General features: G+C 30.7%; 1 protein-coding gene across 3 annotated transcripts in view; it reads left to right on the plus strand.

The window, feature by feature from the left end:
- LOC143222495 (talin-1-like) overlaps window positions 1-26,194 on the plus strand; it is a 106,844-nt gene that overhangs the window by 60,831 nt on the left and 19,819 nt on the right. For all 3 annotated transcript variants that reach the window (XM_076449098.1, XM_076449100.1, XM_076449099.1), the window contains exons 25-47: window positions 3,098-3,226; window positions 4,700-4,813; window positions 6,500-6,613; window positions 6,712-6,846; window positions 7,299-7,427; window positions 8,549-8,632; window positions 9,541-9,768; window positions 11,763-11,882; window positions 12,619-12,816; window positions 13,008-13,147; window positions 13,468-13,561; window positions 14,075-14,164; window positions 14,572-14,694; window positions 15,094-15,237; window positions 15,963-16,124; window positions 16,480-16,620; window positions 17,992-18,173; window positions 18,865-18,997; window positions 19,849-19,950; window positions 20,452-20,622; window positions 20,835-20,981; window positions 21,967-22,068; window positions 23,448-23,567. In XM_076449098.1, coding sequence (XP_076305213.1) covers window positions 3,098-3,226; window positions 4,700-4,813; window positions 6,500-6,613; window positions 6,712-6,846; window positions 7,299-7,427; window positions 8,549-8,632; window positions 9,541-9,768; window positions 11,763-11,882; window positions 12,619-12,816; window positions 13,008-13,147; window positions 13,468-13,561; window positions 14,075-14,164; window positions 14,572-14,694; window positions 15,094-15,237; window positions 15,963-16,124; window positions 16,480-16,620; window positions 17,992-18,173; window positions 18,865-18,997; window positions 19,849-19,950; window positions 20,452-20,622; window positions 20,835-20,981; window positions 21,967-22,068; window positions 23,448-23,567 — 3,102 coding nt within the window. The remainder of the gene's footprint in view (window positions 1-3,097; window positions 3,227-4,699; window positions 4,814-6,499; window positions 6,614-6,711; window positions 6,847-7,298; window positions 7,428-8,548; window positions 8,633-9,540; window positions 9,769-11,762; window positions 11,883-12,618; window positions 12,817-13,007; window positions 13,148-13,467; window positions 13,562-14,074; window positions 14,165-14,571; window positions 14,695-15,093; window positions 15,238-15,962; window positions 16,125-16,479; window positions 16,621-17,991; window positions 18,174-18,864; window positions 18,998-19,848; window positions 19,951-20,451; window positions 20,623-20,834; window positions 20,982-21,966; window positions 22,069-23,447; window positions 23,568-26,194) is intronic.

Here is a 26,194-nt window from a genome sequence, read left to right on the forward strand (position 1 = left end):
GCGCAGAATCCCTTCTACAGCTTCTGTGTTCACTGCTGAACTGTATGCTATATCTCTTGCCCTGGATCATATTGCAGCTGAGCAGTACTCCAACTGCACTATATATACTGATTCGCTTAGTTCTATACTTGCCTTGGAATCGCTACACGTTAGCTCACATCCTATTCTCGCTGATATTCGAAACCGACTGGCCCATTTCTCATTAGCAGCTACTTCAATCCAGCTTTTCTGGATACCAGGCCATGTTGGTATTCGCGGGAACGAGCTTACAGACATGGCAGCTAAATATGTCTGCTTCAGCACCATCACTCCTATGCCTATTCCGTACATGGACTATGGTGTTGTCTTCAAGGCTCGGCTCCGTGCCAGCTGGCAGTCCACTTGGAGTGAGCAACACCACAACAAACTTTTTCAAATCAAACCCAAAATTGGACTTTGGCCATCTAGCTTCCGTAAAGTTCGGGAAGGAAGAAGTTGTTCTCACTAGGCTACGCATTGGTCACAGTTTTTTAACTCATCATTTTCTTTTATCTGGAACTGATGCATCAATGTGTAGTTTGTGTAACACTCAAATCACTATCAGCCACGTTTTACTTTCTTGCCATCGTTACAATTCTCAACGACGGCAATATTTTAAACATATTTTTTCCCAGGGTCAGTCTGTAACATTGGACAGAGTTATTGGTGATGGTGACTCTGTCCACCTTGATAATGTTTTTAATTTTTTAATGGCCATTAATCTTTTTAATCTCATTTAAGTGTTGCATATTTATTCATTTAATTGTGGTTCCTTTTTTACAGTTTTAATCTCTCTCATTCAATTTGACATTGGACAATGGCCAGAACATTAAATAACTCGACACCAGGACTGGAAAGGCCAACTTCAGGTGACTAACGCTACTGTTTGAACTACTCGTTAGTCGTCCTGGCGAGTTGTTATTATACTTTTGCTGCATATTATTTCACACTTTTACTACTTTACTTTTTAGTACCATTCTGCTACAGGTAGTTCTTTACAACTTTGTTGACTGGATGTCAACATTGGTTTTTACGCCATTTTCTGTTTTAATTGCCGTTTTGCTTTTATCTTCAATTACTTTTACAAATTTTACTCCATTTACTTGACTTTTATCTTTTTACTGCACATTTGGCTACTCATTATTACGATTTTGCGGAGTGTCTTTTAAAACTCTTATTCTTTTACATTTTGATAATAGCTGCTATGACACATAACCCGGAACCAGGACTGGAAAGGCCAACTTCAGGTGATTGACGGTGGTTCTTGAACTTACCTGTTAGTCTTCCTGGCGGGTTATGATCATTACCATTTTGCTAGAGTAAATATTTTACAACTTTGAAGACTGGATGTCACCATTGGTTTTTACACCATTTTCTGTTTTAATTGCTGTTTTGTTTTTACCTTCATTTACTTTTATAAATTTTACTCCATTTACTTGACTTTATCTTTTTTACTGGACATTTGGCTTCTCATTGTTACAATTTTGCTATGTATCTTTTAAAACTTCTATTCTTTTACATTTTGATACTGGTTGCTATGACACAGAACCCGGAACCAGGACTGGAAAGACCAACTTCAGGTGACTGACGATGGTTCTTGAACTTACCTGTTAGTCTTCCTGGTGGGTTATGATCATTACCTTTTGCTAGAGTAAATACCTTACAACTTCTTGTACTCTGCCTTCTATCTTAACATTGTAGACTAGGTGTCAATATTGGTTTTATACTTTTTTGTTTTACCTTCATTACATAACATTTTTTGTATTATTTTGAAGAAGATATAATTTTTTCAACAAAAGAAATCAATAAATCAGTTAAAGATTTAAAGCATCTCTCTTTTATTAATTGTGTTTAAATATTTTTTGAGCTATGTCAAAGAAAACATCATATGACAGACCAGTCAGTTTGAGTAAATAATCTAAACTTTCTTCCTTGTTCTTCACAAGTCGCTCATTCCTTGCTCATTCTTGTAATACCACAGCCAAGCATAGCCTAGTGGTTAATGTGCTTTACTTTGGATCAGAGGTTCCATCATACATGTCTCTTCATTGCCTCTTTCTTAAAAAACAAATCACCCTCCAAATTTTGGAGATGTATTCACCAATAAATGGTGAATAGAAATGTGGACTAGCTATTTTTTCTCTTGTCTGCTATTTCAAAGTTAGAGAGGTGGATACTGCAATTAACTCATGTAGCCTTGAGCAAAAATGAATAGACACACCATCTGCTACCTTCCAAGTATCATACCATCTGCTACCTTCCAAGTATCATACCATCTGCTACCTTCCAAGTATCATACCATCTGCTACCTTCCAAGCATCATACCATCTGCTACCTTCCAAGCATCATACCATCTGCTACCTTCCAAGCATCATACCATCTGCTATCTTCCTCGTAAATTTTTGGTGTCTATGTAATGAATTATTTAAGCTGATTGGACTAGAATAAGGATATTGTAGTAATGATAATACTTTCTCAGTAACATTTATGTGGTTTATGGAATGTTATGTAATGACTAATAGTTTCCACATATCTTTTAGTGGTTAATTGTAGTTTTATATTATTAATTAGCATTTTTCTAAAGGCTTCATTGTATTGCTCTTTAAGTTGGTAATGTTTTTAACTAGTATTGGAAGTGCACATATAAATATGTATTTTAACATTATATATTAACATTTAATTAAACATTTTTTTTTACAGAATTCTAATGCTGTTTTAATTATATGCATAAACTTTAGTGGTCTGCATTAGGAAAACACCTTTTTTTGTAAATAATAGTTTCAAAATGTTTTTTGGAAAGCAATTATTTTAATAGTTTCAAACTTCTGTATTTATGTTCAAGGCAAAAAAAAGTTTTCGTATGGGTGTAATCTTGCTATTTTATATGTGATAAAAAAAACAAAAAACAGTAAAGCCATCACTAAATTTATAAAAATTAGTGGGACTCATACTGGAGATTGTTACTTGTGAGACTTTCTCAAATAAAGCCTTCATTTAGAAATTGCAGGAAAAAGATGCAAAACCTAAATCCACACTATTATTTTTCCATTGGTTTCAGTATTTCTGATATTTCTTATAGGGTTGTGCTGGTAATCCACATGATTCCGAGTCGCAAGATGCACTGCGACGAGCTGCAGAGGAGTTAAGAACTGCTACAAACGCTGCAGCCAGCAATGCATTAAAGAAGAAGTTGATCCACAGACTCGAGGTATGTTCTGTGACTACTAGTTATGTGGAGGCTTGTTTCAAAAATTAGAAGATTGTTTAACAAATATACAAGTGCACTCCAACAGTTGTGCACGTGTTTGAAGTTCAATTTCAAGTGCCTGACACATATTTTTACATACTTGAAAGTGCATTTTTTCTCATTTATATAAATTTCAGATATTTTACACACATGTAAGCAAAGATTAATATACATTATAACTATCCCAGATATTACACACAATAACTTTGCAGAAATTGATGCGTTAATAGGCACTTTGTTTTGTTGCGAATGAAGTTGAACCAGTTGTGAATAAACTTGCTGTACTGGTGAAAAACAAAAAAAACACCCAAAGAAGGTTAAGTCTTGAATTATTCAGATTAAAATATACTTGTATGTCTCAGGTTTGCTGTTTTTCTTTTTGTGTTTGATACCTTTCATTTTGGGATATACATAACATTTTAAAGTACATTCAGTATACAGTCTCTCAAGGTTTACCCTTAAGAGTGTGTACCATTTAATTGTGCATTAAATTCAAAGATTAAACAGTCCTTATTGTTTAAGAGTTTTCTTCATGTAACACTTTACCAATACAAATTCTAACTATTGTTAATTTTCCTTGGAGTAATTAGTTAATCAGGTCAGTTCCTTATTCTGTGTCTTTTTTTAAGTACTGTAGATAGAGGTATTTAATGCTTATGAGTTCTTTACTCTAATAAAAACTTGTCATTGCAAGAGCACATTTGAAGTTTTAAAGTCGGTACAAAAATAAATGTGTTCTGATGCAATGTGGCACATGTATTAAAGCATTCTTGGTTTGTTGTAGAGAGAGAAAACTGAAATTGTAATGAGTTTTAAATTAATAGTGTGCAAATAATTATCATGAAAAAGGAGAAATGAAAATATTTATTAATTAGAATTTCTACAAGATTTTTTTTTGATATATAAATAAAAATGTACTGTTTGCTTAGCAGCATATGGAATTTTGGTGGTGTAAGAAAGAAAAAATAATGAAATATGAACAATTAGGAACACTGAAAAGGCCAACTTCAGGTGACCTCTTAGACTTCCTGGCGAGTTATGATTATTACAGACATGTTACAGAAAGTCCTTTACAACTTGAATTACTGTAGTTTTTCTCTTGACGTTGTAGACTAGATGTAAACATTAGTTTTATGCTATTCATTTATTTTTTAACTTTGTTTTGTTTTACCTTAATTTTCTTTCATAAATTTTACTAAATTTACTTTTATCTTTTTACTGGACGTTTGGCGCAGATAGCCTAGCTGCTTTGTGCCATAAAACAGTAAATAAACCAACCAACCAATCAATCGTTAAAAATTAATTGTATCCAGTTTGTTGTTAAGCAGATTTATTTTAAAACCATTGGATATAATTATATTTTGTTCCAGCAAAGCCTAAAGTGCAGCTTGATTTTCTCGTAGTAATTTTCTCCCCCTGTATGTTTATCCATAGAATGCTGCAAGAAATGCTGCTTCGATGGCTACCCAGAACATAGCAGCTGCACAGCGAGCTTCATCGCATAATCAGAACTGGGCATCTCAGGAAGAGCTTATTGAAAGCTGTAAGGTAAAATGATTTTTCTTTGTCACCTAGTGTATAAATAAACTTTGAATTTGTATTCTGTTTATGTCTTTGTAGGATAGGTTAGGCTACTGCTATAAAATGCCTCATGCGTGATTGATTGTAGTTGTAAAGAGGGATAACAGAATAACACAGCCACACAGTGTAGTAGAATTTTAACAGTAAAAAGTAGGATAAATTAGACGTAGTTGCAACTGAATAGTTATAGATGTATTGCTGTATTTTAATTCTTGTCTGCTCTGTTACGTGGGAATGATGCAAATGTCATCCTTTTTTTTTGCATTGTTTTTGAAAGATTGATACAAGTCATCCCTACATTTACTTTTTTTTTTTAATGTGATATAGAAAGGTTGTATTTACAAGCAAGTTCTAAATACAGTGCAATTCCAACTGTGATATTTATTGGTTAACTGTTACTGGCTCATAATTGCTGTTTCACCCTGTACTTAAGTTTTTAAAGGAACACCAAATGCTTGAAGAAAAACTAACTTCAGCAGTTATTGATAACATCACTTACTTTAGAATTGTGACTTTTTAAAATTACTGCTAGTTAATAATAGTACATAAAAAGTGGATACTTTGTTTGAAACTGTGTCACTTCATTGAAATTGGTTAACACCATTGTTTTAGTTTTCAAGTTATTATGCAATAAAATAGAAACAGAAGAAAGAACAACAAGAAATTAAAACTTTTTACTTTGATAGTTACAAACATTCCCAGGTTAAGGTCATTACATAGATATCGTAATAAAAGGAAACACTGAATAGTTTTGTAACGCTCTGATAATGTGTTGAGGAGATATTCGAAATACTATTTTGATGGACAATCCGAACCATCCGTACATAGGCAGTGTTATTGCCTACTTGATTAAGCTTACATGATAATTATTTGTTTGTCACTGTGAACCTTTTTTCAAATCTTTTATTGTAGACATGTTATACTAGGAGAAAACAATGTATTATTGAACAATGATACATTATACATTTTTTTCTTGTTCAGTATTGAGGATTTTTACAACATATAGGGAATTATAAATAAAACTATATTTCTAAAGTAATTATATAAAAACTACTTATCATAGGAAAACCATGTTTTACTAGTGGCATGATGAAGGTCATAAGTTTTAATGAACAAAGTTTTCAATATGGTAGAATGTACTACAGAATGTGATTGAAATGCTTCTAATCATTCTTAACCAGTATATCAAACCTATTTTTATAAACGAACTGCTGCAAGCAGCATCTGTTTTAGACTGCTTGTTGATTCTTTTAATATCCTGTATTTTATTTAAATAACCAGCTTTGTATTATTAAAAGAAATTAAAGCAATGCTTGTTGATGACAAAAAAAAGTAATAAGGGTTGATAGCATAATATGGCTTTAAAATATCTTGTATTAAGTTCAAAATTTCCAAGATAATACTAGTGGTTTTTAATGTGTTATTGGTGAAATTTGTTATGTTGAGACAAGTAATCCCTAAAGTATAATTATTTGAAATGTGAGATTTACAATCACCTTGTGCATGCAATTTTGTTGGTTTCTTGTTGAAGCTCTCTTTTAATGTTATATTTTTTCTATCCATTCAAAAAAGTAGATTTAAGAATCAATCATTAAAATAGCTTTCAAAAATTATAAATATAGCAATTTGTATCATTGGGTTTTTACTATTCAGGCAGTGGCAGAAACTATCCCATCCCTGGTGCAGGGAATCAAGGCTACAACAAAAGAACCAGATAATGCCAATAACCAGCTCTTCTTGATCAATGCATCAGAACAGATGATTCAGGTGAAATTTAATATTTACAATCCATCTTTGTTTAACTCACTACCTGTTTAACTTTATCTCAAGTTCTTATGCTTATCTGTATGTTGTTGTTCTTACAGCCAATTGTTAAGATGATTTCAGCATCTAAGGCAGCACTTCCAACAATCACCGACTCTTCTTCGGCAAACCAATTGAACAGTACTTCTAAAGATATGGCCAGTGCCTTGTCAGAGCTTCGTAGTTCCCTGGCAAAGGTAAAATCTTGTGTTGCTTTTTATTATTATAAACTCTAAAACTGATTATTGTTTATTTTTAACTTGTAAAAATTGAATTGTAGAAACATGCTTAATTATATTACACGTGTGGAACAATAGCCTATTGTTTAACGTAAGATGGTGATTACTCTCTAGTATTATTTACTATGTATAATAACTCGAGTATTTGTAACATATCCTGAAAATTTGATATATATTTAAAATCAAAAGATCGATATTCATCAGAAATTAATACATTTAAATGTGCCAATCATTTTTTAAGGTATTGTTTAATCCTTTATGGCAATAAGTTTATCAACTGATGAAATATTAGCTCATGAATTAAGAACATTATATTTGTGTGTTAAAAATTAAACATACATATATCTTAACACCATAATCTATGGATGTACAATTAATAATTATGGTAATGTATATTAAAATTACTTCAGGCACAGGAAGCTTGTGGAATACTTGAACTTGATAGTGCTCTAGACCTCATCAACTGCTTAAAGGACAAACTTGATGCTTTCAAAAAAGCTGTGAAGGCATTTGACTTGAAACCTTTGCCTGGTGAAACAGTAAGTAAAAAACAGCTTTTATAATTGCTTCAGTGTATATTCGTTATTTGCTGTGTAGAGTAAGGGTCTGCCTTAGGCAGTTGAACGTGAGTGTGTTGTATACGATGTATGGCTTTCAAAAGTTCCATACTCATTTATAGCAGCCACAGTCATTAAATTAAAGTTTGGTATTTGTTTACTATTTCAACATGGTGAAGATGATAGTAAAAAATAAACCTTTTATACCTGATTATTCTTAGGTTTTTTTTCATCGTGTGTGTTTATATTTTATTTTTCCTCTCTATTTCTATATATTAAATCATACCACATAATTGTTTTTGTATAACAATGCTGAAGATGGATTGTGTAATTCAAAATATCCCAACCAAAAGGTTTATTTTCCATTTCATCTTGATCTTCTTGAGGTTATGATTCCATACAGATAATTCTTCTGCCACTTGCTTATTACTTGTATTTATATAAATATTAGCATAGTCAGAATTTACAACATAAAGTATTTATTTTCACTCTTTTGTGACAAGCATTCTAATTACATTTAATTGAGTTTTTATACTGCAGTTTTAGTATGATTTTGTCACTTGAACAGAAATTTTGACTTTTAGTTTTTCAACTTGTTAATTTCAGCAGGAATTTGATTTATTTCTGTATTGATTTATCATGATTTTCAGCCCTAGAGTGCCTCACTGAAGGTGTGATTTGTTTTCTGTTTTAGCTTTAAATTCATCAATATTTCCTTGTTAAATAAAAAAAAGGGTAATTTGCAAATACTGTTTTTGTTTTGAAATTACTTAAAATGACTGTGACTGTACAGAAGATTGTGTACTGTAAACATCAATTAATATCTAGAAGCTTTCTTAAAAATATATATCTAAATAAAAAATACCATTGTTTAAATGTGTAAACTAGTTCATATAATAATTATACAATTAAAACATATCTTTTTAGACCAAGTCAAAAACTGAAATACATATCAAGTCATAAATACTTTTGTTCTACATTGCTTATAAAAAATAGTTGTCATCTGTTAAATTGAAAAGATGGAAAGAGAGTGTTTAGCAGTCTGTATATGTACATTTCTAATATTTTCTTTATCAGGGCCTTTTTTGTCTTTTTCTCAACAGAATGAGTCATCAACACTTCAACTTGGAAGCACTTCCAAAACAGTTGGATCATCAATAGCTCAACTGCTCACAGCAGCTTCTCAAGTATGTGACTGTTCTTTGTTATGTAGGTTGTCAATGTTGCCAGTTGCCTTTCTTTTACTCCCTTTGATGATTTTTCAAACACTTGCTAACCAAAATAATAACAGAATTATCTTTTGCCATAAATTTCATACTGAGCTAACCTTAACAAGAATGCAATGTAGAAGCCAATGCTTGGTTTGTCAAAGCTTTATTGATGGTGTGTGAGAGAATAAAAACACCTACTAAAATATCAGAATAAGGGATTTGACCTGCATTGTTTGAAGTGATTAAAGAAATGTGTACCTTCAGTCATGTTTTGTTACTCTTTGACAGTTGGACATAATAAATATGGTGGAATGTATAACAGTAGTACTATATAAAGTAAAATGTTAAAAAAAATTAGGAAGAAATCTGCTTATTTAAAAAAAACGACTGAGCTATAGTGACTGGAGTGTAAAATGTAAAGTGTGAGTTTATTTTTTAGTTTTACATTATCTATTTAATCATAAGGAAAAACATCAGTTTTGAGTAACAGACTTTCTTGACAATTTGAAGTATGTGGTATTTACTTTTCTATTTTAAAAGTAATATTTACAATACTGATTGCATTTCAGTATTTGATTTATTACTATAAGCAGTTTAATATATTCTCTAAGGCAGTGTTTCTGAAACTGAAACAAAATGCAAGTTGCTGATGTTCAATGCCACAGCTAGATCTCAGGAGAAATCATAACGGACAAGGTAGAACCAGTAAGTGGGCTGTGAGGCTATTTTCTTCCACCAAAAAGGTCTGGTAACAAAAGACTTGCTTTGAAGCTACTGAACTCGTAATGAAAATTGTGATAGTGAAACTTATAAATGACCAATTAAAATTTCAGCATTATTCTCTTTAGCAAGAATAAGAAGTGTATATCTGTCTTAATTTGCAGGGCAATGAAAATTATACAGGAATTGCAGCTCGAGATACTGCAAATGCTCTTAAGGTCCTCACTGGAGCTGTAAGAGGTGTGGCTGCCACTACGTCTGAACAAGACATCCAGTTAAAGGTTATTGAAAATGCCCAGGATGTTATGTCCAAGTCTGCTCAGCTTATTGAAGAAGTTCGAATATCTGTTCAAAATCCTACTCATCCTGAAAATCAGAAAAGATTGACACAAGTAAACTGTCTTTTCTTTTTATTAGCATTAACTTATTTTGAACATCTAAGTTTGTATTTGTGTGCTTCATTAAAATATGATATATTTTCTTAGTTTCAAAGTTAACAGTCATTATTGACAATGACTGGTATGTGTTAAAAGAATAGTTATCATCTGTTAAATGCAGATATGCCAACCATTATGAGTTGAGTGTAATCATAACGACTATACGCTCATACAGACAAATATTACGACTTGTTGCAACTCCCAAATTATTATATATTATATAAGCCTATACAATAAAGTGATAAATTGTTCCCCATGGCTTGAAAGGGGTGAAAAGAAAATTTTTCGTGAGATACAAATAAATTTTGATAATAAATAGAAGACAGTCCAAATGGCTACTTGCGATAATCATGTTTGTGCTTGAAATAATAAAAAATATTTGTATCTCCGACGTCTACCAATAGTTTGAGTGCAGTGCTTCTCCATACTGAGTATGTGGGAGAATCCATAGTTACGTCATCAGTGCTTGTCAGCCAATCGGCGCTTGCATAGATGGGTATTTCTTGTTTTGTAAGCAGCATAGAAACACCAATGTGATCATTCACAAGATGGAAAAAAAGAGGCCTCGTTTACCAGATTGTCTTATTTCTGGCAACTCTAAAAGGACTAAAACTGTGAAAGGATCCTGTCTACAATCAACTATGCTCAGTCATTTGAAACAGTTGGCATCTCTGTAAATGTTTTATTCACCATTGTACTGTTTCAGGTTTTTAACAGTATTATGAAAAGGAAAAGCAAGAATATATTACATGTCTCTTTAACCTTACTTCAAAGATTCATAGTTACTTTAAAAGAGATTTTAACTTTAGAATTTCACAAATTGTTTGGCTTAATATAATTTTGATTTATTTTATTTTATTTTGGTATCATTTTCAGCCCTCATGTGCCAATACACAATGTAATGATAAACAGCTAGATGAAAAATCTTATTATAAAAAAGATGTCTGAGACATAGCAGCTATTATATATTAGGCGTACTTATTTTGTAGGTTTTATTATACCTTTGTAATGAAATGTGTGTGTGTATGGAAAATGAGAAATAGCTAAGAATCTGTGTTTCACCAAAATTTTTAAACAATTAGCAGTAAATCTATCACTAAAAAATGGAATTTAGTTTTTGCTTGTTTTTGTGTGAATTCAGATTTGTCCATTCTATTGTCAGATGGACGTTCTTACCACTATTCTTAAATAAGTAACATTTTTCCTTGTATTTTAATTAAAGTTCTCTCTTTATGATGAATCAAATGTAAAACAAATATTACAAAAAGTCCTAAACCTATTTAATTAATCAGTTAATTAATTGTTTTTCAATTTAACAACTGTAATGTAACTCCTACAGCTTTTGCTTTACTTTATGGGTTTTTTTTTCAGGACATAAAAATGTTGAAAAATTCAAAGATAAAATCTTCTGATCAACTACAAAATATTTAACTTACTCTCTATTAAAAATAGCAAAATTGTTAAAATTATTTAAAATTGCTAAAACATCTTTGTTGTTTCAAAAGTGTTTTTTTTGTCTTTGTAACATTCATTTATATGTTATTGTCATATTTAATGATTGTACAACAAATTTCTGAGCTTGTACATTTATAAAATTTAAACTTCTTCAAGACAGTTTCATTTAGAAATAGGCCAGGCATGGTTAGGTGGATGAGGCATTTGACTTATAATCTGTGGGTCGTGGGTCCGATTCTCCATCACACCAAACATGCTCACCCTTTCAGCCGTGGGTGTGATGTAATGTGATGGTCAATCCCACCATTTGTTGGTAAAAGAATAGCCTAAGAGTAAGTTCCCTCTAGTCTTATACTGCTAAATTAGGAATAGTTAGTGCAGACAGCCCTCATGTAGCTTTGTGAGAAATTTAAAAATAACAACAAAACAAACAAAAAACATTTAGAAATAAAATATATTTTGTGATGAACAGCACAATATATTCTTGTTTCTAGGTTGCAAGGTCTGTATCAACAGCTTTAAATAACTGTGTTAACTGCCTTCCTGGACAGAGGGATGTTGATGATGCAATTCGTAACATTACGGAAGCCACTCAAGCTTTGAATACTCAAGAAGTACGTTTAAATTGAGTCTTCTTGAATTTAAAAAAAAAAAATATATATACTTTTTAAACTATTCTAGTATATATTTCATGTTAAAATTATACTTCTGTTTAAAGTATTTACTATTATCAATACACCTGTTTTTTTGATGTGTGTGTGTGTATATATATATATATATATATATATATAACCATAAATTTTCAAGCTATAAAGAAAACGCATTAACATGAAATAAAATACGCTGCATATTTTTAAAAATGTTTATGGCTTGAAAATGTATGATTATAATATAATTAATCAGAGGTTGGGATTTGTTGTTTTTAACACAGTCCTTCCTTTTGATTTTGTTTATTCATTTAACTTCATTTAAATGCAATTATTTAATTTCACTAATATACACACACACACACACACACACACACACACACACACACACACACACACACACACACACTTGTGTTTAAAAAACGTAAAATTATGTTCAGTTATTATTGGAGAAAAGTAATTAAAACAACACATTTCTGCTTGAATTGCTTTTGTTTGATTATTTTTGTAATTTTTTAGTTTATGACCAAAAGGTGCATTGCAGATCTTACAGTATAAATTAAAAGCTACTGAATGTTATTGAACAAAAATGTTTATCTAAATTTCAGTTACACAAATAAACATATAAATTAAAAGATATTAAATCAAGATATTTGTAACTTTAGTTTTGTTGAAATTAGTGTTGCTGTCTTTACACTTTTAGTTCCCAAGCTCTGGTCGATCATACAGTGAGCTCCAAAGTAACTTGAATTCTGTTGCTGCCATCTTAAACAGCGAAGTAGGTAATGTGATGGAGGCCTCTAAAGGTTCACCAAGTAAACTAGCTGTCTCTGCCAAAAACTTTGGAAATGCTTTTGGTGATTTACTGAACTGTGGAATGGAGATCATTGGACAAACGAAAGTAAGTTTGTTGTTCAAGAACATCTTAATTTGCTCATGTTATTTCCTTTGTTGTACTGTAATGTGTGTGTGAAGTTTTGTAGGTAGAAGTATAGATTTAAAAACCAAAATTAGAGGAGCACCTTTGAAGGAGAACCATGTTCGTTTTGTTAATTGGCCAATAAAAACAAAATTTTATGTGCATCTTCACAGGATTCAGAAGTAAAGGGGCAAATGGTGTTAAGTGTGAAGAATGTGTCAATGGTATCAAGCAAGTTGCTGGTTGCAGCTAAATCTGTAGCTGCTGATCCTGGTGCTCCGAATGCTAAGAACCAGTTAGCACTTGCTGCAAGGTGAGTTGCTTTTATTCACAGGTAATTTTTATTTGACACTATCTCATACAATAATTCTGCAAGCTGTTGTATGAATAGGCTAGTGCTTTGTTAATGAAACCATATGATGCTGTAACAGTTAGAAATTGATTTTTAGTTTTTATTTAGTTGGAGGACTTAAAGAAGACTATTTTTCGGTGTAGTATTCTGGTAATGGGCAGAAATAGGTCTCGGTAAACGATAGTTACCATTAGAATTGTTTTTTTCTTCAGTGGATTGTAAGTATGGCAGTAAGGTGTTCCTGAATTTTAGAAAATAAACATAACTTGTTTTAATTCTAGAGCTGTGACAGAAAGTATCAACCATCTGATAAATATGTGCACATCTTCAGCACCTGGTCAGAAGGAATGTGATAGTGCAATCAGAAATATTCAGGTAAATAAGTAAAGATAAAACATATGCTTATACTGTAGTGTATAATGGTATTAATAATAAAGAAAAAAGCATGAATGGTTTTATTAAATATTATTGATATTATTCAGAAAATCTGTGTAATAAATAAATAATTATCTTTTAACCCTTAGGTTAGTACCTTTGCAGCAAAAGTCTTAATGAATGAAAAACTATATGCACCACTAAAATTAATTATATTTCATAATTATTAGTTTATGTGTTAGTTAATACAATATATTAACGAATATAACTTTTAGTTTTTAATAATGTGTTTCACTAAAGTGTATTAGACCACATTTTCCTTAAAGGTTTTGTCTATGATGCACGACAACTAACGATCAGTAAACTTTAGAAATTTTCTTTTTAAAAATTTTCATGAAGTACAACTTTGTATGTGAAGTAAGGCACTACTTTGTTTGTTTTCTTATTTGTAAAAAGTGCACTTATTTTCTGCTTATTCTTGTTTTACATGAACGTAAATAATTTTGTCACTAGATGATGAGACCACTGTTGGAAAATTCTTCTGAAGCTATTAATGATTCTTCATACTTTGAATGTCTGGATAACATCATGGATAAGTCAAAGGTACGTGAAAAAGTTGTAGTGGCAGTAGTTTCAAATGTTTACGTTAATTTCCCGGGATATTTGATTTCTAGTGCTTGAAAGTAGTAGTTTAGTATATTTTGAAACCAAATATTAAGAATCTTTTACAGGTTCTTTAAAAAGGGATGTTTTCTGCATGTTGTTTTTAAAGGGATGTGTTTTTGCATGTTGTTTTAAATTCAATAGTTACAAATTCAGAGGTTCAGTTATAAACAGAGTATTTGTAACTGTAAATAAGTTTCTAACAAAAAGTAATTTTTTTTTCCTTCAGAAGCAAATTTTTATATTTTGAAATATTACATACAAACTTAAACTTTTTTCTGAAGTGAATTTCATTTAACTATTAAATGATCAGGTCAGCCAATCATCATTTTTTATTTGGTCAACAGAATCTTGATGATGGCATGGCTGACATTGCAAATCATGCTAAGAAGAATGAACATGAGAAATTTGGTGAAGCAGTCAAAGATGTCTCAGAATCAATATCTGCCTTGATTGAAAATGCTGCTCAGGTGACTTACGACACCCTCTTCTTTACATATTTGGCATGACGAAGATTTTTGTTTATTTTTTTTCTAATTTAAGCTGGTTAAGGTATATGTGTTTTGCTCATTGCTGTTGTAGTGAACCAGTTTTTAAATTTTCAGCTACATTTTGTTCATTTTTTAGATATTTCCAGTAGTGAAATGAGTGGAATTTGATTTAGATTTTGACTAAGAAATTTATCATTTGATTTTTAAAATATTACGCACATTAAGCTGAGTCTGAAATCTATTTTTAAATTTTGTGTGTTCATCACGTACATTGATGCTTTGAGTATTGAAATATTGCTGTACTACAGGATATTGGTTTACTTATTATGAACTGAGGTTTACAAATATGAAAACAATTCCTTTTCTCTAACCTGTTAGGCAGCCTATCTTGTTGGTATATCAGATCCTTCTAGTGTTGCAGGAAAATCAGGATTAGTGGATCTAGCACAGTTTGCTCGTGCTAACCAAGCCATACAGATGGCATGTCAGCAGCTAACTAATCAAACAAGTAATCAGCAGCAGGTAGGCTGGTGTAGTTTTTAAATTCCTTTTTTTTTTAGTTTTATTTTTTTTTAATTGTATTGGGAAATCTTTAATTTATTCAAATATCAAAAGCTTTGAAACAATGCATATTTTTGTCAGGTTTAAGGAAGTGACAACTTTAAATGATTTTTTGGCCAAAATATTCTTATTTGAATGAATGCATAACCATCATGATATAAAATGTTACAGTGAACTAATTTTTTTATGTCTATGATTCTATGCCTGTAAGACTGCTACTAATTAAATAGTAATATCAACATTGATTTGGAAAGAAAAAGAAGTGATTAGAAAATTAGATAAAAGTCAGGAAAGTTGTTGATATTTTTAACATTTACTTAGTAAGATGTGTGTACACTGGCAGTGTATTGATAAATCCCATAAAGTATTTTAAAGAGTAACTATACAGAATAGGTTATTAGTCAGATTGTGTATCTTGAATGGTGTGTGTGTGTGTATTTTAAGATCGTGTATCATGCTTTGAATCTAAATGCTTTATATGTTTATTGTTCTACAGTATTTGTTACATCTGTTTTCATATAGTTAACAACATATTTATTTTAGTCAAATATGAGTGTTTCATCTCTTCTAGTTACTTTTTAAGCCTACATAATTAGTATTGTACTGAATCTACTATCAGTGCTATGTTTCTTTATTTTTTGCACAAACAGTTTAACTGTTATAAAAGTATTGAACTTTTTCTCTAGGTCCTTTCTGCAGCTACAGTGATAGCCAAACATACATCATCACTGTGCAATTCTTGTAGAGTTGCATCATCTAAGACGAGTAATCCAGTTGCTAAACGACACTTTGTTCAGTCAGCCAAAGATTTGGCAAATGCGACTGCAAACTTAGTCAAAGAGATTAAGGTATGCTTCTGACTTAAGTTTCATCATTGCATGTATTAACTGCAGAAAAAAGATTTTGTTTCTTTATCTACTGTTTGGTTAAACACCTAGTTTACACCTTTATTGTGAGTTATTTTAGGCCTAACACTTTGGGTTTCTTGAATTAGACTTGTCAAATTCTGGTTTTCCTAAAATATTTTCTCAAAATTATTTAATTTGTTTGGATACCAAAGTTGATTCCTAAGGTTGATTGATGAAGAAAAAAAATTAATGTTGGGTAAATTTCATGATGATGCTGTAAAAGTTAGTAGGTTTTTATTAAAATTATGGTCATAATTTTCTTTTATAATTTTCTTTTTGGTTTCTTATTTTTAAGGCACTGGACCAGGATCCCAGTGAAACAAATCGACATAACTGCTCAGCTGCCACTAAACCTTTGATTGAAGCTGTTGAGAGTCTGAATACATTTGCTAATTCTCCAGAATTTGCAAGTATTCCAGCCAAAATCAGCCCAAAGGTAAAATATTGAAACATGAATTGTTTTTATACATCATGTATGGAAGAGTTTGCAGTGAAAAATTGCTGTCACAAGAAACTTTTTTTTAGTTTTCATAACACTGCACGACAGTTTTTTTGAAAAATTTTGCTTTCTGAAAAGTTTTTGCTGATTGTGACAGATACCTGGTGGGTATGCACAAATATAGTTTTGGTTTTGCTTCATCACGTAGGAACTCTGAGAAATAGACAGTTAACTGTTTACTGGCAATAATGTATTTAATTGCATTTGTTTTAATATGCTATTAAGTTCAACATAATTAAAAGTGTTTTGCTCCTGATTTTCTTTGTATTCAATATCCGGTTCCTCATGTTGCGGTGTCCAACAGTAGTCAGCAAGCATTGACAGATTCCAGTTGCCCTGGTATCTTTTTTCATTGAAGCAAAACTGAAAATTTCAATGAAACAGTACGTGATGGGCAAATTTGGATGTGATTTTTGTGATTAGCAGCCAAAAATCTATGAGGAACACCCAGCAGTGTTCAAGAAGCAAAAACTTTGTTGTGCAGTGTAATCTTAGTTGGAAACCTGAGTTTGAAAATTAAAAAAATAGTTGAGTAAATTGTCTTACTCAAGTATCAGAAAGTTTATCTAAATTATTCCATGTTATGTATAAACAACAATTGTGATGTCATGAATAATGATTTCAGATTGTAACTGATAAACGTACAAGTTTTCTACAGTAGTTAACATTTGACTTATGAAATTATGTCACCTTGTGTGAAAGTAATCCTGAGTTGAATAAAATAAATAATGGTTAACTATGTATGTGCCAGTTTTGTATATTATCAACAACACATGGAGCTCATTAATTTTACCAGACTATTTAAACCAATAACATGTTTTCAAGCTATTTTAGCATATTTTAATAATAACCAACTCAACATTCCTTTTGTCTTTTGTATATTTATTAGATTTTTTATCTCTATATGATGCTGGAAGATGTGGTTTGTGCTAATGACAAGTGTGGAATAGATCATTTAATAAAAAGTTAACTTAAAAATGACAAAAATTATAATCTAGAAGTAGAATCTGAAGAAATATGTTTCAGGTTAGCAACACATTGGGACAGTGAAAGTCTCCATATTTACAACACTAAAATCAGAGGTCTGATTCCTCTTTATGGACACAGCAGATAGCTCAATGTGTCTTTGCTATAAGAAAAAAACACAACACACACACACACACAAAGCAAAACGTGACTGATCTGTGAACATGTCATTAGGTAGGCGTAAGGTTTGTTTACTTTTTTGTGACTTTTTCAGTTGATTGAAACAGCTTTGTTATAATTGGCTTTCCAGTACTTTTAAATGATGAATCTCAATAATTGCAGGCACAAGAAGCTCAGGAACCCATTATTTCAGCAGGAAAATCTATTATTGATGGTTCCTGCAACATGATTGAAACAGCAAAGGCACTATCCCTCAAGCCTGAAGATCCACCCTCGTGGCAGGCATTGACTGGGTACAGCAACGATGTTTCTGATGCTATTAAGAAGTTGGTCTCTTCCATCAAGTAAGTAATTTAAGCTCTTATTTCATGAAAATTTAGGGAAATGGAAAACAAGAAATGGAATTTTGTAAGCTCTACAAAATATAATAGCAAATCATTGGATTGCTTAAAATATATTAGTTTTTACAAGATGACACAGATACAAAAATTTTATTTTGAATTTTATTGTGTTAAACAGTATATGTCTATGTATGAGGAATATCTAATAGGCACTAAAAATTACATTTAATTAGTTATAGAAGATATTTGTTGACTTATTGTTAGTGTTTTTTGTGTGAAATATTTCAGGGAATGAAAAAGTGATAAGAGAAATCGAAGTATTTGACTTCAGTCTAAAACCTATTTTTTAATATATAATCCTTCATTTCTTTTTATTCATGCTCCTGTGTATGGGAAGTTAATTTCACGTGTTATATATATTACACGTTTCATTTTCGTTAGCAGTTTAGAAGATACATGGAATTCAAAAGTATGTTTTGACTTTTCCACTTCAGCTGCAAAAATTCATTTTCTTACTTTAAAGTATCAGTTGATTTTCTCTGTTGTATACTTTTGTTGTATGAAATAAATCAAGAACCTGCTCTGAAACATAACTGGAAACTCATCAGTGTGAAACAGGTGTTTGTGGACAAATTAACTTGATTTCTTCATTTGTGTCTTTATTCTAAGTAAGATTTTGTTGTTTTAACTCGAGGGATAAAGCTCCAGGTCAAAACGAATGTGAAGAAGCTGTTAAGAAGTTAAGCACATATATCAAAACATTGGATCAAGTAGCACTGGATGTCATGAGTCAGAATCTCTCACCTCGTCAGGACAATACCCTGAAGGTTTGTCACATGAAATAAGGAGCATTTGAAGTAGAATATTTTAATGGATTAACGAGTTATGTGTAATTAATTAACCGAAGCTCGAGTGTTTGATTTTATTCTTTAAGTGAGACGTTCATTAGCTCATAGCATAAAACAGAAAATTGAGATCTCCTTCTATTAATAGATTTTATTTTCTTTATTTTTTAAATTATTTATTTATAACCAAATTGTTTACTCTACTAACTTGTTACTTTGGAGTAATGTAGGTGTAATATTTAGTACATTTTTATAAGCTTGTAAACATTTGTTAATACATTGGTTGTTGCATACATAATTTTGGAAACTTTTTGTATTTCTCAGTTCTATGGATAATTTCATTAATTTGTATAAAGTGCATGTAGGATTAATTTGGTACCTCAAACTTTCATAACTTTTTTCCTAAGGGCTTTCAAAATGCAGCTAAGTTTATAATGTTTTTTTTAGATTTCTAGCTATTTTAAGCAATGTAATTGATACATTAATTTAGAGAAAAAGACTTAAACAAACCTTTTTCTTTCAACCACACCTTTGTTGACTAAAACACTTAAGTTGCAGTACTTTTCTTATCTCTATGATGCTTAGAGGGAATAGATCTTTTCTGAGCATTCTTTTGTGGTTGGATTATTTAAAGAAATGTTCAGTTGATTTGTTTAGTAGATTAGCTGTTATATTTTTATTGTTAGAGGTGAAATCTTTAGGGTTTTTTTTATTTACCTTTCTTGACAAGACTGGTTATATTTTGTCTGAGTGTTATTGATTATGTACTTTTTAAAACAAATTTCATCCGTAAAAACACGAATGTAATTTATAATTATCTTTTCCAATTGAAGGGTTTCCAAGAACAAATGGAAAACAGTGCAACTGAAATTATGGACAGAATAGACAGTGTTCGAACTTCATCTAAAGGGGAAGCTGAAAGAATCGGTCATGCTGTAAGTTGTGTTAAGTGCTGATTGTATGTTGATAACATAATCAAGCAAATAATCAGAATTTAGTAAAATATTTCTCAGGTTTCTTTCCTGTTGCTGCATATTAATGAATTTTTCATATGTTTATATAATTTTATACAAGATAGAATTTGATTGTAGATAATACTGTAGATGTAAGTTCATAGTCTACAATTGACCATTTATTTGACAATCAAAAATATTTTTGAGTGTCTTTTTCATAAATATAATTCATTTTTTTCATTGTTATTCAACAATTTTTGTAATGTTTGACATATTTGAAAAATCATAACTGTATATAATGCAAATTGGTAAAAAAATGTGTTCATCTTTTACCCTAGATAAGAAACAGAAACAGATAATTTTTTAGTAGTGTTTTAGATACCTTTAAAACTTTTATGGTAAATTTATCAGATCTGTTTTTTAAACATGTGCTTATTCTAATTTATATTTTTTTAGTTGATGTAAATGTAATTTTCATTTCAGGTTTCACAAATGGTGAATTATTTCAATCCACTAGTTCAAAGTGCTGTTGGTAGTGCATCTCATACTTCGAATTCCAAACAGCAGATGGCACTACTCGACCAAACAAAAACAGTTTCTGAATGTGCCTTACAACTTGTGTATGCAGTAAAAGAGTGTGGAGGGAATCCAAAGGTTGCACAAAGTTTTTTGTAGTCTATGTAATAACTTTCAACTGTTATCATTTGTCTTTATGAATATACAAAAGAAGGTGAAAAAGTAATGAAGTTATGCAAACTATTTACAACTTTTAAACAATAAAAAAACAAGTAAATATTATTAAAGAAACTACAAAATATGAGACAGCAACTCTTATCTGTTATAACCTGTTTTCTTTATTTTTATAGGCTACACATGCTCACACAGAAATCGACGACTCGGCCGATGCCATGCAGGATGCCTTACATGATCTCTTGCACACATTAGAGGCTGCAGCCACTGAGGCTGGAATAGTGACTGGACTAGTTGAATCTCTCAATAAGTCAGTTGCAAAGGTAGATTTTCTTCCTTGTCTCTTTGGTTATAAAGAATAAAAGTGTCTGTATATGCAAACAGGTGGTATTTCATATTAGAATATTTGGTAATTTCAACACCTACTGTTTAAATGTCATGGTTAAACACAATTTATTTTTATTGAATTTCTGAAATGGTTGTTACTAAATGTATGAGACACACTTTCTTGAAAAATACTGATTTTACTGTGAAGTTAATGTAGATACACATTTAAATCATTTAATAAAAAATATTAATTGTATGTTATTTATGTAATTAAGGTATAAGAATCTTGAATTTTAGTAGTCCCATCTGAAGCTTTTTTTAAATTATCAATCATTTCAAGTAAAGCACCAAAGGGAAAGTGAGCCTAAATGTTTATAGCATTATTTGATTTAATTTATTTTCATTTCAATAGAACTCTTTTTTTTTTTTTTTTTATGAATTGTTTTAACTTTGCTTTGTATTCTTAAGAATTGTTTTCAACTTTGCTTTGTAGTAAAATCATTGAAACTTAAAATATGTTATAGGTTCTTAAGCCTTTTATGAAACTTAATTGTAAGTTTTATAATAGAGTGGTTGTTTAAGAATGTGTGTGTGTGTGTGTGAGTTCTGTCATCCAAGAATAACTTCTATTTTTGGTTCAACAAAGATTTTTTTGTGGAATGTAAAACATGACATTTTTAAGTGTGCATGTTAGCTATAGTTATCTTAGAAACTGTATTAACTATCAAACAGTTTATAACATTTTCTGTGTACTGTAAGACTGCCCTGTGTATTATTAGGTTATAATTACAGCTAAAGTAATTATGTTATCAGAACAAAATTGTTGAAAATATGTTCAGTTGAAAGTGCTATTGTTGTAGGTTACAAAAACTAACTGAAAGAAAAAGCTTTATTTAAAAAGATACTTTTTGTGGAAGCTCTTTTGTTTGGAAATTTTAGAAATTTAGAATTTGTATTAATACATAACAACTGATTTTTCAGATTGATGAACATGTTAGACTCAGTGAAAGTGACTCATTTGCTGACTACCAAACTAAAATGGTGAATGCCTCTAAAGAAATAGCTAGAATTGCTCAAGATATGGTATGTATTTTTAACAGGAAGTAGTTGTTTAAGATATAAGTAGTGTTCTTGAAACTTGGTGTCACATTACGTGTATGTTGTGTCGAAGGGTGGAATAGATATGCAAACAGATGTCTCATTTTAAAAGAGGGTTTGGAAGGAAAGACAAAACAAACTTTACAATGAAATTTAAACCAAAAAGAAGAGTAAACTTAATAAAAGATACAATAAATACAATAATTACTAAAATGTACATTAACAAAACACGTTGAAGATACATTACTTTGATTTTGCATGGAAAGCTCTGATTGGATATGTACGTTAAAGCACGGAAAAACTTATTCTGTTCAGGTAAACTATTCTAGGAAATGTTAGAATAGGAACATCAGGTGACTTTCTTGTCATGTCAGCATCATTAAAAACAGTTATATTTAAATAATATTGGTGTTACCCTTTAAGATGTACATTTAGTTTCATATGGCCATGTAGTGGCTCAGTGGTAAATCTGAAGGCTTGTAATACTAAAAACTAGATTTTGATTCCCATGGCATACACAGTACAAATTGTGTAGCTTTGTTTGTGCTTGACATACTTAACAACAAACAAACAGTTTCATACAGCAAATTAAGAAAATTTGTTCAGTAGTTTGTTTGTTTGTAATCAAACACAATGCTACACAATGGGCTATTTGTGTTCTGCCCACCATGAGTATCAAAACCAGATTTCTGGTGTTGTAAGTCAACGTAAATAATGCTGTGCCACTGGTAGGCTTGTTCAGTAGAATAAAAAACATTTTATTACACATAATTATGACAAGGGTGGGTTCCAGCCCCTAAGGAAATTATAAGAAATCTGTTCTTGAATTAAAAGAGAAGTTAAAGATTTGTTAGAAAAACAATTTGTTGACAAGAATAAGTAAAAAAAAATATTACCATTTGTAAGACGTGAACAAAACTAACAAGTAATTATTAAAACCATTTGGTAGGAAGTGGAAATAGATTTTTTACAATAGAAAGTAAAATAATATGTTATAAAAAATTGTTTTCTTAAAGATGGATTTTTAAATATTCTAGTCACATGATGGTTAACTAAAACTGTAACTAAATGTCTTCTGTATATTTTAAAATTTTCTAATGTTCTGTTAAAATGACTTAATTTTTTTAATATAAAATCAAGTTTGCATGTTTGAAATTAATTACTTTTTGTTGGTCAGACTTTCTTTCTATAGGGAAATAACTGAATTAAGTTTAACTTCAGTGAAACCTGTGTAGTGTTTCACCTATTGCTTTTCTTATTTCTTTTTCTAAAACATAAAGTTAAAGTGCAGTTTTTTGTTAAGTTTGTAAAAGTGAAAAATATTGAAGCACATTGTGAGTTATAAAATGTCATTCACAATGTAGGTTGCTAAATCAACAACCAACGTTAATCATTTGGGCCCGCTAGCAGCAAACTTATCGCACCAGTATGCCATTGTTGCCAATGAGTCCAGGGGAGCTGTTAGTGCCACCTCCAATTCAGAGGTAAGATTGGAATATTTATTAGCTGCTGGATAAAAATCATATTCAAGAAAAAATTTTTTTTATCAAAGATGTTGTTTGTTATAATTGCAGTTGATGGTAGGTGAAAAAAAATAGTAAACCTCTAACTTTTATAATGAATTATGTAAATAATTTTAAAAAATCTAAACCAGTAGTATAGCATTGTCATGAATTTGATAAAGTGTATTACATTTATAAAGTATTTGGAATTAAAGCTAATTATTAATATATTTGGCAAAATCTTGTAATGCACGTTTCAAATATCAGGGATTCAACATTGAATTGTACTGGAAATTTGGAGAAAGTATCTTTCTTCCCAAGAGACTAAAGAGCAGTTTTAGGAAACCCTCTATTCTCAGTTTAGAACAAAACAAAAGGCCCAGTGTGACCAGATGGCTAAGTAGCTTGACTCATAATCTGAGAGTCGTGGGTTCGAATCCCATTGCACCAAACATGCTTGCCATTTCAGCCGTGATGGTGTTAAAATGTTACGGTCAATCCCACTATTCTTTGGTAAAAAGGTAGCTCAAGAGTTGGCAGTGGGTGGTGATGACTAGGTGTTTTCCATCTAGTCTTATACTGCTAAATTAAGGACAGCTAGTACAGGTAGCCCTCATGCAGCTTTGTGTGAAATTCAAAAGCAGACAAAACAAAATTGTTTCTGCGTATGTGTGTCTGTGTGTTCATATTTTAATATTTTAGTATGTGTGTGCATGGGTTTGTTGTGGAATTTAATCTGTGGATCTACAGATTTTCTATACGCAAGTGAAAGCCCAAGTAATTCTGTATTATTTTAAGTAACATATGGTATCCAAGGTCAGGTTATCAGGTGAACTTGTAATTTAATTTTAACATTTTCAGGTGTAATCTGTGATAACATCTTCTGGGTGAAATTAAAGAAGAGTGTATAATAATATTTCTATTTTGTTTATCTCTTATATTCAGTGCTGACAAGGCCTTGCACCTAAAACTAAGGCTTTTCAAGTTGGCTGGGATACAGCATACATAGTGGTGGTTGACAACAACTAGATAAAATTAGTGCAGTGTACTTTTTCATTAATGTTAGTTGCATCACAATACATCAAAACTAGGTGCACTCAAGAACAACAGTAATGAAATTACTTAATCATTGATTTGTACATTGAGCATAGTTACAACATTTTGTGTGAGGGTTGAAATTTTGTACTTTTATTAATTAAACACCAACATATTTTTATAATTTTGTTATTACTATAATAAAATTAAACCTGTATTAATATTTACTACTACACTGTGTCACTGAATGAACAATGACACAAACCTTTAAGTTATCTTTGTCAGTGTTTGTTTTTGTTTCTGTGGTTAAAACAAACTCACTTTTTAATTCTTACAATATCAACTAAAGGTGTGAGAAAGGTATCTCAAACTTAGGTTTAAATAACAATTTTATCGTCAGTCATGAAAGATATACAGTGTTCCAAATCTTGTTAATATATTTAATTAAAGGCAGACAAATACTGGAACATGCGAAAGAAACTGCATTGTACTATAACTTGCTGCATTTTCATTATTACATGACTAGGAGTAATAGTATGCAAAAGTTAGATACTTTGCATATGCTTGGTGTATGTTTCATATATTTAATTCAAAATGGCTCAAAAGGACTGTAGTCTCACAATGGGAATCATGTGACAGGATTAAATGCATTATGTTAAAATGATTTTAAATGTGCAAATCAGCAAGTGTTGTAACAAGTATATCCAGTATAAATTTGAGGTGGAATAGAATGTATCAGAACTACATTTAAACAATGTTTTGCACTTCTTGGACAGTTTGATGCCACCAAAAGTTAACCCTATAGTAGCAGGATGTGCTCATTTGACATTGCTCGTGTTTGAAGAACAGCATACAGTTCAGCAGTACTGTAAATAACTCTGACCGTTATTAACGTATATCTTTGTAACAACTGGTAATATTATAAGTCTGTTTGTACACAAATAATGAGATTATTCTTATTCAGTACTTTAACTAAAGATTCCTATTTGTGTTGTAGTTATTTGCACTCAGACTTTAAATATTTTTTTGTATTATCATCAACATATAGTGTAATGAAATGTGTTTAAAGTTAAGATATGGAAAAAATGTACGTATCTTTTAATCTTTTTGTAAGAATAACTTTAAAAAATAAATATCTTCTAATATATTCTTAGTTGCAAATCTACATTTTTCACATATACTTTACTTTCAGTGTTTTACTTTTGTTTATCATTATTATTTATTGTGACAAAAGTCAACAGGCATCCTTGAGCAATACTGTAATATTGTTGGCATAGATGCTTTAGCCTTCTACAGAATGAAATTGCACTTGTGTGCTACATTAAATGTAATTAATTGAGGCAAGGTTTGTGTTATTTTTTTTTAAATATTGAAACTTTTTAATATGCATTTTAAAGCATAACAGATAACTAACTAAAATATAAAACTAAAACCTAAATACAATTTAACTTTGTGTGTAACTAACATATTTCTAGGTGACAAACAATGCCAAGTGCTGATGGTAATGAAAGCAACAAAAATGCTTTGAAATCTCTGACATATTTTGTCAGAATTTTGCCCACCAGTTTGAAAAT

Source organism: Tachypleus tridentatus, chromosome 8 (genome assembly GCF_004210375.1).
Source record: "Tachypleus tridentatus isolate NWPU-2018 chromosome 8, ASM421037v1, whole genome shotgun sequence".
NCBI classification, from domain to species: domain Eukaryota; kingdom Metazoa; phylum Arthropoda; class Merostomata; order Xiphosura; family Limulidae; genus Tachypleus; species Tachypleus tridentatus.